Source organism: Mesitornis unicolor, unplaced genomic scaffold (genome assembly GCF_000695765.1).
Source record: "Mesitornis unicolor isolate BGI_N332 unplaced genomic scaffold, ASM69576v1 scaffold14517, whole genome shotgun sequence".
In the NCBI taxonomy this organism is placed as follows: Eukaryota; Metazoa; Chordata; class Aves; order Mesitornithiformes; family Mesitornithidae; genus Mesitornis; species Mesitornis unicolor.
Window position 1 is genome coordinate 13,697 of NW_010195857.1, and position 21,113 is coordinate 34,809.

The window sequence follows — 21,113 nt, forward strand, 5'->3', positions numbered from 1 at the left end:
GAAATTATGAAAGAATAATGTTATTTGCATGCTTAGTGTTATAACTTTTCAGTCCTCCTTTCTGCAAAAAACTTATCTTGATATACAATGGGTGTAAAGAAAGCTTGCAAGACATGCAGAAACTCATTTGACAAAACCATGTTTACTCGGCCACTAATATTTTCCTACAGTAATTTTTCTGATTAATTACATAGTTCCATAATAAATCCACCTGCTTAGGGATGAAGTATTCATACAACTCTTACCAGCACACCATAGACTTCTAAAAATAATAATAAAAAAGTAGTAAAACCAATTATAAAATTGCTTTGAAAATATCTGATACTTAAATATTATTTGGGAGAAACTTCTTAGTGTTCTTTAAAATCAAGTTGCTAATTTATCCTGTCTGAAAGGCACCATAGATACAGTGAGTGGTGAACAGTAAACATCTCATTGGCATTTTTTCACAACTGGGGAATTTATCTGTCTCCAAGAGAATCCAAATGAAACATGAACAGCAAGATAAACAAATAAGAGCTAATTTGTAGATGCATAGATTTGGCATCTCTAATTTCCACACTATCGTGGCATCTTAGGCACATTTATGGCAGATTTTTCTTCAATAAAATTAGCTCTTTTATGGGAAGGCTCAGCAAGGTCTTCTCCGTGGCCTCTGTTATTCAAGCGCTCCTGGTCTTCCCTCTTGCGTTTGATAATCAGGTGATTTTCTCCCTCACACAGCTTTCCCTCTGGGACACTCAATGTTCTCAGACAGACAATAGCTGCAGCCTGTTCTGCTAGTTTCTTTGACTTGTCCCTGAAGAGCAAGCAGACAAAGCACAGGTAAAAGTAGGAACTTAAAGTCTCTACACTGCCAAACGATGATAAATTTTCTGTCTCTGATGCAACAACATGAAATAAACAGCATTTGGAGTCATCTCACAGCAGAAGAACAAAACAGGTCAGTTCCTGTTTATTTGAATTACTTGAATCTTGCTAGGTGTCAATGTTGATGTATCACTCCTGATGTAATATCCTTAGAAAATCTGTTTCTCAGGTCTTGTGTCTTAAACACTCTTAATTTCAAAGGCATAAAGTCAATGTGTGTTTGGCCCAAGTGGCTGCAGTCCTCAGAAAGTTAAAGTTAACATTGACAAAGCTAAGTTGTGAAGGGTCACTTTCTTGGAAGACACCCAGGCCCAAATATAATCAGTGGTAGGTGTACAAATTCACTGATGCTGACAAAAGCAGGAACTGTTCCATACTAGTAAAAATTATTTCATTTCCAAGAGGGACTGCAGAATACACATTTGTGAAATTCAGTATCTGAAAACATTTTCTTCTTAAAGTTTTCTATCAGCTGAGCTTAACTTCCATTAGGAAGTATCTCTGAACAGGAATGTTGCAAACACCAGTAACTGTTGTGTGCATTTGACTTCTTTAATATATCCAATGCTGAGCTCTAGCTTTACAGTTAAATCAAGTTCAATTTAGGAGCAAATGCCTGAAGTCAACTCCAGTATTAACAGACGATTGTATAAAATACCATCACGAAACTTGAGAGCAGCCCTGAATGTAACTCTTGATCAGCTGTGATCTCTGAGAAGCCACTAAACTGTAATCTGCTTCACTGTATATAGACACTTAACCCTGACTTCTTATTGAGAATGGATCTGCTGCAGTGGCTGAAGACATTTCCTCCTCTGACATCCCTCTCTGCCTCCCTTAGTTAGTTTCTGAACTCTTCAAAAACACAACTGAACCAGGTCACCTATTTGCTCCCCTTCCAATACAATTTGTGGACTAATGTACTGAGTGAATTAAAATCTGTAAGAGTTTACTTGATTATGGTAAAGCCTACTTCCTTGTCACATTCAAATCTTAGAAATCTTTAATCCTTTTTGCCTCCCTGAGGTAGTTTTAGAAGGTAGCTCTCAGCTGACTTTATTAAAGTCAACTGGAATAAACTGGAGTACCCTTTCATTGCAAATTTTAAGCATCATTTCAGAAACAATTACAATGCAGCTGCAAAAAACATCAAGGATAGCTCACCACAGAGTTGATCTGTATTTCTGCTCAGCTACTGTCACTACTGAACAGAATAATCTATCCAGTGGCCTTTGAACCTAGAAAGAAAAAAAACAAAAAAGACATAAAAGGGAGTAGGGGTTGTCATAAATCAGTCATGTCATTTACAGAACAAACAAAGCTTCCTTGCTATTCTTATCTTTACACTGTAATCAAGTAACACCTTTAAAATTCACACCACAAAATTTAACCTGCACATTTAGGATTAAAAAAATAAGAAGAAATCGTCCAAACAGCAAATATTTTTGCTTTAAAAACAAAATCAAATAATGTCCTCACCCAACCAAGCAGTTGCTTCTGTCCAGTATAGTTCCTATCTATAACAGCGTGCAACAACAAAGCATATTATGAATCCCAATTCTTTACGTAACAGAAGAAGTAAATGAAAGTCCATCATGAACTTCTATGTGACCTGCAGTTACAGCAACTTCTTTCATACATGAATCACAACCAGACTGAAGGTCTGACTTCTAAACTTTTTTTCCTAATAAAATAAGCTGCTATTTTCTTATATATGTGCATTACCATTTCTGAAGCTGCTTACTCAAGAGCTATGCCAGACTAGGAAGCTGAATTTCTCACTATTATGAGTTCTAAAATACTTAATTTCATAGAAAAGGCAGAGGAAGAGGTTTGAAAGGGTTTCTTCATTGACTCACAGTTTCATAAACAGGCTGAGGATGCTTTTCTTTCCTACACCATTCCAGAAGATACATTTTTGGAGTAACCTGTGGTGGATATTCTCTCCTAGACAGAAAGGTCTGTGGTCAACAACTGTGCAAAATTTACTTACTAAACGGATCTCTTATAAAATAGATAGTGCTGCTTATTACATTACTTCTAACAGTTATTCTTTGAGGTTTAATTTTACAGCTCAAATTATGAGAGAAATGCTGCTTCCTTATTAGATAATTCAAGTAATGTGTCTGACATAACATCTAAAATAAAACCTAAACTTTCCTATTAATTCTTCCCAAACATTCACCTCCTATAGTAATACAACTAGAGAAAAAATACTAGAAAAAAGATTCTCACTAAATACGCAAGACAGAATAGAGATAGAGTTTGACACTGCTTATTAAAAACAACAATATGAGATTAAACACTAGAAGAAAGAAGCGACAACTGTTCAGAGACAGTAGAGTTATCAAAACAAAAAGGGTAGGAAACGTAGGCATTGATTCAGTTATGATATGGAGTCTGCAGGTTCTTGTACTTGGCAGAAAAAAGAAATACTGTAAAAACACTATTTTGTCCTCAGGGAGTCAGGTAATGCATCCCGTAAATATTAAAGCATTATGAGTGGATTTGAAGAGCATTTTATATTACACTACATCTAACTGAACTCTATCTTCATATACTCACAGTCTTCTACGTACACTAGGCTTGAATTTATTTTTTTTAAATAATCCAGCACTTTCAGTAAGTTAGTTGAGAGAATTAAGCAGTCTCAGGAAGCCTGGAACTAAAGAACATCTTACAACCTCCAAATAGCACAGGAAGGGTGGTAATGCTAGTGATTATAATGATGTACACAAATTGCTTCATTAAAATTCACTCATTAAGCACTGTTAATGCAAATTGTTATTTTCAAAAAAAACCTGTAAGGCACTGCCAAATTCAGTTTTCATTTACAGATGCAAGATAGTGAAAAACTTAATTTGCATGCTTACTTATCAAATCTAACAGCCATTTTTATTACATGTGGATCTTCCATTTGGTCATCTTCATCTTGTGTCTCAGTTTCTAAAGATGCTTTCTTTGCTTCGAAAATAGCTGTTGTTTCTTCATAGAAGTCAGCCATTTCAAAGACTTCACTATTGAAACAGAATTCCTTTGTATTAGAGATCAGCTTATACATTTTTGAATCAGTTTATGATGGAGAAAAGTGAACATAGTAATGAATTGTGTTTAAACAGAGTATAAGTGTGCAGAGGATCACATGAAAGTCTGGCTATATTCTGCACAGTGACATTATATTATTTCTCCTTCAATTCCTATCAGACACTGTTGAGCTACAAGTAGAAAAAAGAATGTTCTCAATTCCAGCTCTATATATTTAATATGCTGCCTGGAAGTCCAGGCAGACTCAATCAGAAATACAGGTCCAGCAATGTTCAAGTTATTAGCTCAATTAATAACTTGTAGGTGGATGAATCAGCAAAGAATATCTCGGAGTGACTCCTGGTGTATCAGCTCCACAAAGGCAGTATGAACAAAAAGTAGAAAATATTTAAAAACACTATAAGCCATAAACACTGTAACATACAAATACTTCAAAATATCAGATTTTCTGGCTTCAGAGTATTGTTCACAAACTTCCCAATACAAGAGGAGAAGAAACTAGGATTTGGGTCAAAAACAAGAGCCTCAAATCCCTTTGAACTTCAGATCCATAGCAGGCTCCATCTACTTTGACAAACTGAGACTATTAATATTCTGCAGATGATAACAACAATAAAACAGATGACTTTTGCTCATTGGTAAGAGGCTGTTCAATGACAAATTCTGGCTGCAAAGCCATCTCCAATGCTCTAAGTGGAAAAGCAATGAAGCTGAATTATGCTAAGTGATGCTTCCAAGAGAAGACAACTTCCTATGTAGGTATGTGATTTTTCTGTCTGAAATGCCACAGCCTGTGCTCTCCCGTTCAGACGTGGGGTTAAAACCACAGATGGCTGTAACACGCCATCAGCACCAGGAGGCAGCAGCATTCAGTAACGTGTTTGAAGATGTATAGGCTCCCTTTAAATAACTGAATGGTCTTCAGTTGTGTGGACATTTATGTCTCTTCTAACCAAATTGGAAAACTATAAGCAAAATCGACAGCCTGTACTAATAGGCTACCACTGGAGAATGCTGAAACTTTTCTTAATCAGTTAATGCAAATACTGGATACATGGCTGTCGCTCAGTGAAGCACCACTCAAATTAGTATGTCAAATATATAGACAGTTTTAGGGTTACAGGTTTAATACCTGAGCACGGAAGAAACCTGGAAAAGTTCACTGTATTATTCCGTATCTCATTAACTGGACTGTTTGTTTGTTTGTTTTGCACAACTCCTTCTGAAGGTATGAAATGTCAGGCAGTGACAGAGAAATGGTTTGCAAGTCTGACAGAGTACAATTCCTATATCTGAAGTATGCACTTACCAGATCTCCTGTGTGGACTGCGCGGCGTGCAGCCTCTTACCCTGAGTAGTTTCCAACTGTTCTCTTAACATCTGACACAAACAGTATTTTGTGTTGGTATAGTGATTATCATATCTCACTGCCTGGAAAAGAGAGACAAAGTATATAAAAACCAAACATACCAAACAAATTTATCTTACATAATCCTTATGTCTCCTGATGAACTTGAAAAATCCTTTTTGAAAGGCAAACCACAATGCACAGTTTTCTCAATAACATATTCAAGACTGCTCATGAATGTGACTATAATCTGATTATTTTGGCATGTTTTAATGAACAAAAGTTCAACTTACTCACACACATATAAAGAGTTGAGCAGTTTACATAACTGACCAGAGATGCAGTGGTATTTTAGTAATTAACTAGTTAATGGCAGTCCCAATTTTCAAAAACCAAAATATTTTGAATTGATTACATGATCAAAACCACAGATTTCTGATTAATTTCCTATTATGTCATTAAAATTGTATTTTGTGTAACAGATAAAGCTTTACATAACAGAAGACTTAAGTAATGGAGCTATAGATATACAGCATTACTGACAAATCATTCCCTGTGCTTCTCTGTTAGAAATTCTTGTCAGTGTTTGTGAAAAGCAATTAATTTCTAAAAATGAACCCAGCAGTAACTAAATACTTAATATTCCTTCACTTTTCTGTTCAATATTATTTGCACTACTGTAAGATCAAGGGAGTTGGCCTATATATTATTAGCTTTTCAAATTGCTAGACATTTTTAGATAGCCTTGTAAGCCTCATAAATGTTCCCAAGAAACTGGGACTAAAATCATGGTATGCGGGAAAAAAATTATCAGAAATAACTGTTTTCTGAATACAGATTTCTGATTTTTTTTCTGAACAATAAAACAGAGGCAGCAGTGGTGGATTTGCAGGACTCACATCTCATGCAGTATGCCAAAACACCTCCAGAGCTTAAGTCTTTGAAATTAAGACTTTAAATACTGCAGTAAGACTTGGATTAACAATTGTAAACAATGTTAACTGCAAATAAGATCTTCCAAAAAACATACATATTTGATGTAATCTTTCATGACTTCCTTCAAGGGGAGCAGACCCTCTTTTCTGAAGATAGATGGGTTCCACATGGCAGCACGAGCTATCATTATTGATGAGGCAGCTGTTGCTTTCTGGAAGGTCTCAATGTCCGTATATTCTTTAATGAAGTCATGAGATCCTCCACTAAAAATTAACATCACTGTTAAAATCATGAAAGTCTTTGTCATTACTCATACTTTAACATAGCCTTGTGTTTTCAATGTGCTATTACAGGATGACAGTGTCTATTTAGGATATTATCTCAAATCTAAGATAATAAATGGATCTGAGTTATTAACAATGAATCATATCATACAATCATAGAATAGTTTAGGTTGGAAGGGACGTTAAAGATCATCCAGTTCCCATCCCTCTGCCATGGGCAGGGACACCTCCAATTAGACCAGGCTGTTCAAAGCCCCATCCAACCTGGCCTTGAACGCTTCCAGGGAGGGGGCATGGCTCACTAAAACACTGATTATATATAATACTTTTCATTATCTGCATACTTCTCTTAAAAATAGAAGAGTGTTTTGATGAAGAAAGAATATAGTTTGGGTTTTACACAAACTGCATACTTAATGGAGTAAGTTCTTAATGGGTAAGGCTACAAAGAACAACCTCCCTAATGTTTGAAAAATTTTATCTTGTAATTGCCAGTTCTGTAACCTTAGACTGCCTACTAATTGTGCTGGTACAAGAGATACTGAACAGAAGTTAAGTATCGACAGCATTATTCCATTTTCACTCTAGCACTAACATGTGGAGTGTCACTACAAGTAGTACTTCCAGATCAGTCACAAGTTACTTTAAAGTTAAAAGAAGGCTGCACTGCTTCTATTGTACTGCCTCTTCTTTCCACTCAGCAAGTCAGACATGTTAGTAGGCAAAAAGAACGCTTAAAACACCTTTTCTTTCTCTTCAAGCCTCCCTTCACAATATTGCTACAAGCAGGCTCAAGCAGGAATACACTCAAGGACTTCTTTTGGTTATAACTGGAGCCGAGACATCCTGCCACACTGATACATTCTAGTACATTTTGAAGGACTGCAGATAGACTACGAGACACAGGTTGATAAGGGAAATTAAGGAATTAACAAATAAGTTAAAAACAAAGAACATTAAGAGTGCCTCATCAGATCCGCCAGGGACCACCAGAGACCACCGGAAGACCCCTTGTACGCAAGCACAGTTGATTTGAGAATGATGCAAGTATTTAAATGCATTATAATTATATTTAAATTGCAACCAATCATTGTAACTTAGATTGCAAAATCCTGAAACTTTAGTCTATAAACATACTAAGAAAAGTGACCATACTTGTACAAGCTAGGATGGAATAAATAATGCTCCTTGCACCCAACGTTGAATAAAGAATGCCTGCTTCTTAGTGTTACATTGGTGTTAAGAGGTTTTTCTATTCCCAATTTCAGTAACAAATATCTTTTAAATGTAAAATAAAAGTTGGACACTTCAACTATAGAGTAGAATCTTTATCCCTTCAAAAGTAAAAACATCATCAAATTCAAAATAAAATCTAGAAGTTACCTTAAAACCGGACATTTATATTGTGAAGGCAGCACAAGCAAGCTTCCTGTGCTGAGGAAAGGCTACTCCATAAACACAGTACCATTCTAGAAGTCATAGTGTTACCGAAATATCAGATCAGTGACTTTCTAAGACCAATTTGTAGGAGTCAGAAAGCAAGACATTCTTTGTTTCAGCGCTGGGAGCATACATGTATGATTTCATAAACTGAATGCTTCAAGTATTAGCAGTTGCCAGTAGCTTATATGTGACTTACACATACATATTCATGACATAAAAAGTTTACATATGCATTACATTTCCAGTAAACACATATACACTACATTTTCCATTACTAATTAAAATATCTGCATAGTAATTGTGCATGCTCAATTAGCATGCGGAATGGTCTTCCAGTGGTCTGAGGAATAGTCACATAAGCTGTGCCTTCATGGAGTCTTCTTATTTTCCAGGTTCCTGTGCTTTTGATTGCAAAAATTAAATTAGTCCAACTTACTTTGCTATTACTGGAATGGAGATTGCTTCAGATACGGCTTTGATCACATCACAGTGCACAGGGTGCTGAGGCCTCTCCTCCTTCTTCCTTTCCAACAAACAAAAAATACAAGACCAAAGATTTCCTATGGAATTTGTAGGTATGTGAATCACAGCAGACATACCTCAAATATTATTGGGATATACTTATTTCCAGTTATTTACTTTATATATTTGATACAATTTTTCTTTTTTTTTTAAACACAAGAGAATTGGTTCATATCAAATACACTGTAAAGCATTGTTACTGTAATTCCATATTCAGATAAGCAGCATTCATAGATACAGAGTATGCAAAATAATTTTAGTTTTACTTGGCCTTTGAGACAAAAATTTTAGAAAAATAGCAGCAAGTGGTTGAATTCCCTGATCACTGGCCTGATTTTCTACACCACCAATTTAGTTAACAACTGAAATCAGAACAACATATTACATGTAGACTACACTCTAGTCATATCTTACGATGCTACATTCACCAGCAAACTAAAAATTTTAAGTCTCTCTTGCCTAAAATCAATTTACCTTCCGTGGACTGCAATGGCAGCAATACCAGTCTTTTCTATTCTCTTTACCAGATTCACAGTATCCTCAATCTGAGGGATAAGAGAGAATGACACCATTTTAGATCAAAGGAATAACTATCATGTGATCATTGTGCAAACAAATGTTGGAAGTTGAAAATTACTGAATAGAAGCAAATATCCTCTGAAAAATACTGAGAGACAAAATGCCTGCCAGCCTGAAGACCATTAGCCTGGAAGCTAGGCCTGCAATCCAGAAGCACCCTTAGTAAGTGCAGCTGGGTACCTAGAAACCAGAGACATCCTGTGATACCATTGACAAGTGCAGCAACTTAGCATCTGAAAAGGAAAAAAAGGTCTGGAAAAACAGGAAAACATTCTGAGAAAGAAAGAATCTGTAACTGCCATTGGCCATTCTAACTGCAAGAACAGGAAAACAGTCTGACAAAACCAAAAATTGGTCTGAAAGAACAGAATACAATCACATATTAGCTACCCCAGATGAAAACCAGGAATTAACAGCATTTACTGGCTGCTTCAGGGATGGCATCCTATACCTACCTGTGGCTATGACATAAATATTACTAAATTTTTATCCAAAATGGATCTCTCTCTAAGATCTTCCCATGCTGCACATACTTTTCCGATGTACATACTTTTCCTAAACAGGTTGAACTCTCAGCATAAACTTTCTATGAGATCTTGTACCCTTGTCAGGGACACCTGGCTGACTCCAAACTCCACAACACAGATTACCTTTGGAGTGAGTCTTTGCTGTTTTATTGGTCCCCCTCTGGGCCCACTTTTGGGGTTGGTTCAGTTTGTATTATTTCTGGGATGGCTGGGTCCCGATCTGAGATCGGTTTGTCCTTCTGTCTGGGATGGTTTGGCCTCCTTCCGAGATGTGTCTAATGCACTTGATACTGGTATTATTACTATGAACATAAATGTGTGCTGTTACAATATTGAAAAATTTGTTTCACTACTGGTAACTTTGTAGTAACTTGTAATAGGATATATCTACTTGGTTGTTGTTATTGATTGTTGCTACATTTGATTGCTGCCATACTAATAATATCTGTTCTACTATTGATTGGTGCTAGTAATAATTTGTAATAGCATGAGGAAGATATATCTGTATCTTGCTTTACTAATCATAGGTATATTTGCTATGGTGATTTTTGTGATATTTGTGGTAATCGTAATAAGGCTGAAACATTTAGAGGATAAAAGCCTCTGTGTCCTTGTGTATCGTGGAATCCATCAAACCTGCAAACATGATCTCTATACACCCACAAGTCAGATAACCCTTTAGGTCGTGACAGCATCCCAAACAGGAGCTACAGTAACAGGTGCAAAATGCCAATATATTAGAATGCCATATATTCCAACTGATTTTAAATCACAGAATTAAACAACAACTACACTCTTTAGCATAAAGATTTATGTTCTTACTGAGGGCAAAATGCGGATTTTGCAGGTTACTGGTTTACAAATTCCTTTAACAAGGGTAGTCAATATCTGGGGAAAAGAAAACAAAAAGAAGACAAAAATGTGATCACAACAGCGACATAATAAAGCTCTCCTCCTTTCTCTTGAAGTTACAAAGAAATTGGAACAATGTAACACTAGTTACTGTTCCTCCATAAAGAATCTTACATGCTAGACAAACGTATGCAGTCTATAATTCAGTATATCAATTTATCCAATAGATATACAAACCTATTTCTACTATAAGCCATGCTTATTTCCACTTTTTTTTATTTTAACTGGATTTAACTGGTTTTAATGAGGTGACCAGTACACACTGATCAATTCAAAATAAAGAAAATTATCTAACACCCCTTTCTCTTTAGTATTTTTAAATTCTATTATTTTTTGCATATATATCAAACTGAAATGACATCATTTTCCAAACATCATCACTACAATGTTTTTCTTACAATAGCATCATAAGCAAACCTTGTAAGATTTCAGTGTCAGACTCATGAAGGATTGCAATGTGAGAACCAAATCCTACATTCTTTACTTATATGGAAAGCTTGATTTGGAGCCGTAATTTCAGATGTCTTTTGCAGGCTATAAGTTTACTTAGCCCTTTGCAGTTGGCTAAGAGTAATTATCATGCCTAAGATTTTGCTGCTTATTAACATCTTGAATTGAAAAGAACAATTCCAAATTTTTGAACATCAAGTTTCCTACTCTTCTGAAGACCAAACAAAATATAATGGTTGTAGAGAGGAAGGGAAGCTGTTAACAATCATATTTACAATTGCCTCTCATTCCTATGAGGAATATTTTTGTCAGATTTACTTCTAGCCTGCTAAATATTTTCCTCTCAATTCCCACTCCTATTTTTTTTTCTTCCAGCCTTCATTGCCACATGCTTCATAAATTATAATTTAATTCTGGACACTATCACCCATCTTACCTAATTAATGGAACACCATATAGGCCTCAAAAAACCCTGGGTTCTAGTTCTGCTGTCTGCATTGTCAGCTGACTTTCTGCAAACAACACTACTCACCCGATTCTGATTTCTCTTTTGAAATACCGAGACTGATACCAACCTTCTCTAAAAATGTTTTGAGATCAAGATTGGATCGCTTGTACTTTTGCTTTTCCCATCAGCTAATGACAGAGAGAGTAATAGGACCAGTCTATTCCATTTAAACTCTTGCTTTAGCACAACTAGTAATGATTCCAGTTGCTGAATGGTCAGTTTATACGGCTTGGCTAACACGGGGGCTCTCGACACAATACAATTCTTATATTTGGCAAAAGGCTAACACTTCATCATGGTTATACATTTGATGACATGCCCTTCCAATGGCATGTCCTCAGAGAATGAAATAAATTAAGCTGAACAAGCTGTTTTCATGTCTGAGCTTACAGAGAATAATAACTAAGCAATGGATCAGTTCGTTGAAACAGCAGAAGCCCTACTAGCCTATAAAGCTGAGTGGTAGCTATCACAATAAGAGGAAGGATTTACAAAAGACTGACTTAACATCCATTTTCAACAGAAAGGAAAGGCATGAACTGCAGAAATGAGAAAAAGACTGGCCATAATTCAGAAAAAGTCATGTAGATGAGTGAAGAGAGTTGGGCCTCTTCAAAAGACGACATCAAAGAACTTGTAAAACAAAGAACACTCAAAAGCCACATGGAAAAAGGCAGAGCAATACTTCTGGCATTTTTGTTTTGTTCAGATTTGCAACCTTTTGCTAGTAGAAGAAACAAAGAATAACAACATTGAAACTTTTGCTACTTTGTATCACGATTTGGTCATTAGTGAGGGGTGAACCTAAAACAGAATTGCCCTCAGGAACTCTGAAGGATATAGAGAGTGGGTAAAAGCTAAGAGGAAGCAAGACAAAGCTCACAGTCAGCTGATCTGAACTATGAAGAATCAGGCCTGAAACAGAAAGAAACTAAAAGAACTATATGCTAAGAATGTTCCTGGAAACCCAGAGCAATGTCTGGACTCTGTTTAATCTCAGGAAGCTTAGAAGTTCTTAGAGGGAAAATTTTTTTTTAAATATAAAAATCCATATATCTATCTATATTACATACAGATCTTTTTATATACATATATACTTCACTGGGGTTCATACCGGGTTGTACATATAAATAAAAGAATATATAGACACACAAATACATACATACACATATATGAACCTTTTTCATACTGGTTCGCTTAGGGTTTTATAGGTTTTTACATAAACAGGTAAAACTCCTCTGCAAACACAGCACCACATTGTGAAAGTTTTAAAACTGAAAAGGAAGGATGTGGCAATTGTATAGTTCAGACAATGACAAGGAGAACTAAATCAAGATTACTTATCCATGACCTTAATTTCAGTATTCAAAATTCATTATTCCACTTTAGCTTTTACAAATTTGTCTTCTATGCATTAATTTCTACTTCCAGTAGAGCACAACATATTATACTTTCCAAGCCAGTTCAAAACTCATAAGGTGATACTTACAGACTCTATTTTGTCAGGATCAGACAGCAGTGCTGCTCCCATACCTCCCTGGGAAAATACAGAGAAACTGTTACACACTAGGCAAACACATTTTCCAGCTCAATTAATTTTTTGCCTAATTTTGCAGACCACTGAAAAAGTACAATGTTATGTTAAGAAAAAAAAAGAAAACCAAAAAAAAGGAGAAAATGGCAAAATCTAAAATGCAGAAGTATTAGTGAACACTTTGCCAAAACATATTTCCTAGAACCTTTACAGAATAATTAAGCAGTAATTCAAGGTACCAACTTGCTCCCATTACTTTACGGAAAACATAGGATTTAAAAAAAAACTTTTTCAGCTACTGTAATCATCTGGTTTCTACTCATTAAGTGACAGCTGAACAGATCCATTGTTTTAACATTATACACCACATTCGAGAGGTTCTGGTATCAGTAGTTTCTATCTACACACTACATTGAGAAAAACAGGCTAAGACAAATTAAGTGGCTGTTTTGAATACAAACTATGAGTACTTTAATATTTTAGCTCTTCTTTCTGCACAATCTCATCTGAATACATAGATTTAGAGGCCAACAGGCAAACATAAGAAATAAGTTCAAAAATCACGTGAACTTTTTTGACCCAAAACTACTGTCAGAGAATAACCACTCGCCAGCATTTGTGGCCAGGAGGTGGAGGGAGGCAATTCTGCCCCTCTGCTCTGCTCAGACCCCATCTGGATTACTGTGTCCAGCTCTAGAGCCCTCAGGCACTGAAAACACATGGACCTGTTGGAGCAGATCCAGAGGAGGGCCACAAAAATGACAAGAGGGATGGAACATCTCTGCTATGAAGAAAGGCTGAGAGTGTTGGTGTCATTCAGGCTGGAGAAGAAAATGCACCAGGCAGACCTTATTGCAGTCTTTAGGTACTTAAAGGGGGCTTGTAACACACTAACCTGAGCATATAAACTTCATATATGCTTACCCACTTAAGGATACAGCATGTTTAATTACATCACCAAACCTATTCTTCAGTGAGATTTCTAAAAGACTATGTTATTCTACTGTATTGGGGCCATGACACATTAAAGACTCTTGTTTATTGAAAAAAAAAACACCAAAAAATACCCCAAAAAACAAAACCAAAGAAAAATCCCCATTGTCAGAGACTATATTGGGTACCGTCAACACTGCTGTTGCACCCCCACCACCACTTCCAAGAAGTCTAACCTAACCCCAACACACGTGCCCAGACCCAAAGTCTGAGACCCCCAAGCGACGGTGTTGGGCACGTGTACCATTGCTGAGTGGTGGGGGTGGTTAGGCAAAACAGTCCTCAGAATATGCCAAATGGTTCATGAAAGCTAATAAATATGTAATAAAACAGCCAGTATAAGCCAAAAACTAACAGTGTGGTGGGGAATGTACAGCAGGGAACATCAGAAGGGACGTACAGAAGAAAGGCAAGGACAAAATGCATGTTCTCTCACCAGACTGGACAACAAATTGGACTGATAGGGCATCGATGTTCCGTAGTGGTAACTCTTTCCAAAAAAAACCTTTTTTCTCTCTCTTTCCCCATTCTCATTTGCGCACCAGTTGTCAGGCAAATAAAGCTACCTGGTGCTTGACTCTGTTTTGAGTCTTAATTCTGTCTCCAGGAATTCGAACAAAGATCATCGGCCTGGTCTCTGACCAGAGTGTGACACGCATGTTTGTCTGTACAAAAATTTAACTGCTTGAACTTGTTTGGCCCAGAAAACCAGAACAGATATTCTGCACTCCACACTTCCAAAAGGAAAACTTTCTTTAAGTGTAATAAAAATCCACTTGCCTTAGTAGAATATTCTTTTGGGCATCCCATGTTGACGTCAATACCAGCTACATCACTCTCTCTGAAAGAAACAATTAAAATGTTTTTCAGCATATTAGAACAAGATCAGGAAACAGACATCTTTCCAGGAAACTTTTTCCATCGTCACTAAGACTTAAATGAGACGGTTTCAATGACCAGTGTTGTGCAGAAGCTGCAAATGCTCACCTTAAATATATTTATATAGAATTAAGCATATGTAAGTATATCCACCACTAAATTCACCCCTGTCACTAAAGCAAGTCCTATTCAAACTTCAATCTATTTAAAGTGGAGGCTTAAAAACACCTTTAAAAAAGCTTTGAGGCACACTTTTCATTTCTGCACAATATTTTATTGGGAGCCTGAAACCACAAACAATAGGATACATTTTCAGGCATATTGGTCTTACTTGCAGCGGTGCAATATCCACAGAAAGTACATATTGGAGAGATCAAGGACACACTTACTGTACTAGCAAGTATAGAACTTATGCAGTTGCTGTTCTGAGAAAGAACTATTTTAAACAGAAGTTGGAGGTAGACCTCTATACCACTGGGCTCTTGAGACATTGCACTTTACTGTGCAGCTCCTACAGAACTTCTCTTTGTCCTAACAAGACCTACCTTGATCCTCTCAATCAAAATAATTGTCTTTCACAATAGTTCCTCTGTACAAAAAAAAACCTAAACAAACCCATGGTGGGAAGGGGGTGAGAGAAGATGACTTACACAAGCTTAGCTACTGCCAGGGCTCTTTCAGCATCTGCTGAACCCTGTTGGTAAAAAAAGAGGATTTACAATTATAAAGTATAAAATTAATTTTAAAATGTGCTCGTTTGCACATGTGCATAACTGTATTTGCTCTAAACATTTAGTACAAAGTGACAAGAGACTCATTCACAGCACAACAGATAGCTAAAGCATGTACCAAGTCAGACACTGAATGACAAAAGATGATACTAAAAGGGATCTGCAGAAGTCTATCCATTCTCTTCATGTACAGGAGTATCAAATGTTCTCAGCCCATCACCATTAGATTTTATTTGTCGTGTTCTTAAGAAGCTCCACTAATAACAATTGTACAACCTCTAAAAGCAACTTATTCCAAGGCTATCATTACCACTGAAAAAGGTCTTTTTCAATATTTAACACAGTCCACACTTCTCCCTCTCTGCAACCCCCATCATCCCTTCTCCCACAGAGAGTGGTCTCAAAGAACAACTCACTACCTTCTTCTCTCCACCAGCTGTTAAATCATTTGTGCAATGTTAATGCACACACCAATCATCTCAGCAAACAGTAAGACTGTTTACTGGGCAGTGAAAAACTTAGACATGTGATGAAACGTCAGCATAATTTCTTTTTGGTATCTATACGTTTGGAAATATATCAAAGATATCTATTACAAAAACAAGCTGCTCTCACAGAGCACAGCAGTCATCTTAATCACCTCTTCTGAAAACAGCTGCATGGAGAGCTAATAATGTAGCACCTTGATTACATGACTACCAACAGATCAGAAATCCTGCAACACATTTGGTGTGAAATTTTGCATCCACCTGAAGCATAAAAAAATTGATAGTCTGCATTACAGAGAGCTGCATTAGACTTAGATTAATGTTACCAGCACTATCTTGTTTAACTATGTTGTTATTAGAACCTATGGTTGGCTTCTTACCATTTGAAAGACAACACGATGCCTCTCCCTTTCACAGGTTCTGAAAACAACTCTTTCATTAGGTGCAACAAAGTCCACAGTTTCAAGTACTTCTATATGAAATGAGAAACAGATAAAACAGACAAAAATTAAACACAAATGTAATCATATGACCATATAACTTGCATATAAATGAAACACAATCAAATAAATCTTCCATGAACAGCAGAACTAATACCTCCTATGAGTCTTTGCAATACATTTCTTGAACATTGCTGTTATCCTCCCATAGGATTCCCTCATCAACCCCCAGCCTGTTTCTTGGGCAAGCATCAGCACCAGAACAAGTCTAATGATTAATCAGCCAGAATGAACATAACTGTAGCATTCTTGGGAAGGGGCAGGAGGGGAAAGTAGATTTGTAGTGGACTTCTGTTCTCCAACAGGGACACTGCAAACAACTGTTAACCATGCCACAGACAGCTAACATTTATAAAGACGCGTGCTTGGAAACCGTATCTGAATTTGTTTCTTGGACACTAACAAACTTTTCTTGAAAAATTAGAAGGCTTTGTAACTAATATTAGTAGTTTTGCTCAGGAAATTATATTTTATATTTGCACATACACATGCAACATTTCTGAAAAATAAAACAAAAAAAAAAACCAAAACCAAACCAACAACAAACCAAACCAAGAGGTTTTTACTGTTTATTCTTTATAATAATAGCACACAACAATGCACTGGAACTTTATTGTCCTATCTACTCCAGCTACTAGTTTCTTCCACCTGCTACCAGGAAGCACAATGCTGAAACATCAGCAATGGATTTCCAACACTGAGCCCATTTTTCTTAATAAAAAGAGACAGACATAATTCCAGGAGCTAGAATTAGAGTCTTTTGTTTCAGAAGGTCTATACTTGCACATCCAGTGACCTTTGCCAAAAAGTGTAATAGAAAACTCATCAAATCCTCATAAGAAACTAAGTCAATGGTGGAGACAGGCTTTACGTTAGGTCTGAGAAGACTAACAAACCATCGGTTACTAATGCATCAGCCCTATCCTCCAAAAACATTTGTCATTTTCCTGAGGGACACTGACTGACCTACTGAAGTTCCTTAAGAAGGGAAACTGAAAGTCTGAAACTGCAGAACAGCAGACAGCTGTAAGACAGAGCTTCAAAAGATTATTTCAAGTTCCTATACACTGTTTAGAGAGATTACATGTACTGATACCTCATTGAATCACTATAAAATTACTTCAGGTAATTATTTTTTCTCTTAATGAGAAAGAAAGAACGCTTACAGGTATTGACAAAAGAAACACTATACTTGCCATTTATAACCCTCCTACACTGCAGCATCTTTATATCAATCAGCTCCTGAGAAGAAAGAATAAAAATACCTCAATAAATTGAAGTGAACTCTATAAACAGTTGCCCATTTTATTAAATAACTATCAAGCAATACCAAACATAGAAAAAGAACACAAATGAAACCAAGAGTTTAGCTATACAACACATTCAACTGACATTTCAAAATACGAATAGAACATATGAACATAAGCACATGATTTGTTTACGCAGCTCTAGAAGAACCCTTTTGTTCAAATACCTATCTAGTAAGCTGGAAACAAAGCAGAATGAACCATCTAGAGTGGAAGAGGAAGATAACAATGCTATAGTAACAAGACCACATTAAGAATCAGTGTAAGTTTGTACTGGCCAAACACACAGGAGAACAAAACAACAATTAGGCTTTAAAAATTATGTACCTTAATCCTGAGTTTTAACAGTTTTCTACATTTGTTAAAAGATAAAATGAAGCTTTGTGTTGACTTTTACTGGAAAACCTAATATACAGTCACTGTTTATCTGGAGTTTGTGGCTTTCCTTTAGAAGAAACCCAGAACCTCAAACTACATATATTTTTAGCTTAACTGCAGATTTATGCAATTCAATGTATTAAGGACACCATTTGAGTCCTTTTCTCGTATGTATCTCATCAACTTTATTACAGGTAAGCTTTAAGACAAACTGCCTTTAATTGACAAAGGGCTACAGTTTGAGCAAATGTAAGTTGTTAGCTGCTGAAATAAATATGCAGTTGTTAATCCAACTGTTATATAAATTGAGGAAAAACAAAACAAAACAAAACACAACCACCCTACTGTGTTTGTTACCTGAAGAAGTTGAATCTACTATGGTCTCTTTATTTTAATAAATAAGACAAGGTTTAAGATCTGGTGATTCACAGGTAAGTGATAAACAAGAAATAAATTAAGCTAATCTCAATCTGCTTGCATTATACCATAGATTTTATGAGTAGTGCTTTTAATTTAAGGTTCTAACTAATGCTTCTTATCAGGTACTGTTCATGTTAAATTCTGAAACAGCTTTGAGTTCCAAAATGTTGAGGAAACTAGGGAGAAAGGATTAGAAACCAAAAGGATAAATCAGAAAATGAAGTTTTACCATATAGAAAATGCAGTTGCCCATGCCGTTCTGCTGCCAAACAACTGCAGCATAATAACCAAAAAATAACTGTTCTGTTTTATACTATCTTGTCAGTTCTTAAGAAAATCTACAAGCCATAGTTCCTTTGACAAAATCCATTAAAACAGATATCTAACTGCAGCTCTTCATCCACGTCAAAGACATCTTAACTCCCTTGTCTCTCAATAGCAAGATGGAGGAGCAAGGGGAAGACAACGTAGAAGAACTTATTTTTGAGGTGAGATGAGGAAAGCAACAGTAAGTTTTTGGCTACAGGAATAACTTTCACACTACAAGTTTTGTTATGTACTGCAACTTGTTAAGCAAGTTTGAGGGTCCCTTCTTTTGCAATACTGCTTTTGTGGAATCGTGGCAAAAAGCATGTGTGAAGGAGAAACTGCTTTAGCTATAGTTTACAGTGCTGGATTAAATCTCACAAAGGCTGTGTGAAGCCTGACTCACTTTTAGTGTTTAAGACTCCCAGATTCTGTAACTCTATGCTTGCGATCTTTCTGTACACGATCTACAGTTAGCCTCCTAGAGAATGAAAAAATATATACTCTCACTTAATCCCATGTAAAGCAGAGTTCATAATTCATGAACTGGGAAACTGTTAATTACAGCTTGTCAGAGAACACCACCACCCTATTACTCTCAGTTTTATGATAGACAGTGGTAACTGTTCTACTGAATTTTGAGATTTATTCTGAATCATCCAGCAATAACTCTTCTTTCACATGCAGATGATACAACTAATTAAATATAATTTGTAATTCTGGAAGCTAGAGACAAAAGGTGAACTGTGGCCAAGATAAGAATAGCATACTCTCTGTCTTCTCCCTCAAAGAGGGCAGTGAAGAACAAGAACTGCTGTGAAGATTCCTGGAGAACACCATAAAAGACCGATTCTGACAGTTTGCTTCAGCCTGTCCCATTGGTACAGATCAAACATTCTCCAGGAAAGGGAGTATTTAAGCCATGTTTACATTATGTTTAACTTCTTCCAAGTTTGTGTTTGGTTTTTTTTTTTGGTGGTGGGGAGTTGTTTTGTTTGTGGGTTGGGTTTTTGTTTTTGTTTGTTTGTTTTTAAATCTCGTCTGAGTCATGTAACTTGTACTGGTGCCTACATCTGAGGAGAGCTAATTATAGCACTGAAGGGGAAAATGGAAACACTGATGCACTGCAACAATAAAGGCAGTGAACACTACCTACTTTAAGTTACAGAGCAGTCCTACTAATAACATTTGCAGCAAACTGGAGTCTCAACTTTGGGCAGCTTTAAGAAAAGTGGTTAAGCAACAAGGAGAGTAGCGCTGTGAGGGGTACATATGGACCCTCTGGCTTAGCACAGCAGAACTAACTGGGTCAGAGAGTAGGTCAGACCAAGACCTTCTTCAGTGTTATGACACTACTACAAAAACAAAAAAACAACAAAACAAAACCAACATCCCCCCCCAAAAGCCCAAACAAACAAAAAACAAAACACAGCGGAATATGAGGAATATGATGAGTGTTTTGTCTAAATGAATTTATTTTATTGAACAGTCTTAAAATATGAGTTTCCCATAGACATTCTTCTTTCGTCATTTTTCTAATGAAAAATATAGGTAAAAGGAAAAAGTCCTGCAATAAACAAAGTACACTTGTACTTTTTGTAATAAGAATGTTATCAGAGTACACCGCCTCATCTGCTCATCCTTCATACCTCACAATACACGATATCAGCACCGTAGTCCAGAGCAAGAAGACGCATCGGTAATGTTCCCACTCGCACCATGGGAGCCAGGATCTTCTTTCCTCTAAAACACAGAGGTGTGTTCACCGTCATCCCTGTTGTTGTGCTACCTGAAAGAGAAAATCCAGGAGGATCACCATGGACCATCGTTTCCTGCTGTAAACGCCCAGAACTCTCCTTTGGCGGGAAGGGGGTAGCGCGGGGTGGTAGGGCCGAAGGTGTGACCCTGTCAAACCTGGCTGGGTTCTCTTAGCCACCCGCAGACCGCCTGCTCCGCTGTCGCTTACTCAACTCCTGCAGCCATGGCATCAGTTGCATGGAGCCGTGAGCGGGAGCTCAGCGGCCCCCTGAGGCGCGGGGACAGTACGTGCTCCTGCCCCCGAGCGAGGAGTGCTGGCCCGGCTCTGTCACAGCCCCTCGCGGCCATGCTTGCTCCCGCGGGGCGCGGCACTGGGGTCAGCTCCCAGCCGCCAG

General features: G+C 36.9%; 1 protein-coding gene across 2 annotated transcripts; it reads right to left on the minus strand.

Moving 5' to 3' along the window:
* Nucleotides 1-355: 355 nt before the first annotated feature.
* Nucleotides 356-20,732, minus strand: DUS2 (dihydrouridine synthase 2). Of its 2 annotated transcripts, XM_010188267.1 has the most exons (15): nt 20,610-20,732; nt 17,746-17,791; nt 16,430-16,521; nt 15,481-15,524; nt 14,732-14,792; nt 12,914-12,961; nt 10,377-10,442; nt 8,923-8,993; nt 8,363-8,449; nt 6,294-6,462; nt 5,225-5,346; nt 3,744-3,887; nt 2,730-2,817; nt 2,035-2,108; nt 356-799 (listed from the first exon to the last, which is right to left on the minus strand). In XM_010188267.1, the coding sequence occupies exons 1-15, from the start codon at nt 20,730-20,732 to the stop codon at nt 562-564; spliced, it is 1,473 nt and encodes a 490-aa protein (XP_010186569.1). In that variant the 3' UTR covers nt 356-561. The 2 variants fall into 2 exon arrangements, with proteins under 2 accessions (XP_010186569.1, XP_010186570.1); XM_010188268.1 differs by lacking the exons at nt 14,732-14,792; nt 15,481-15,524.
* Nucleotides 20,733-21,113: the final 381 nt, after the last annotated feature.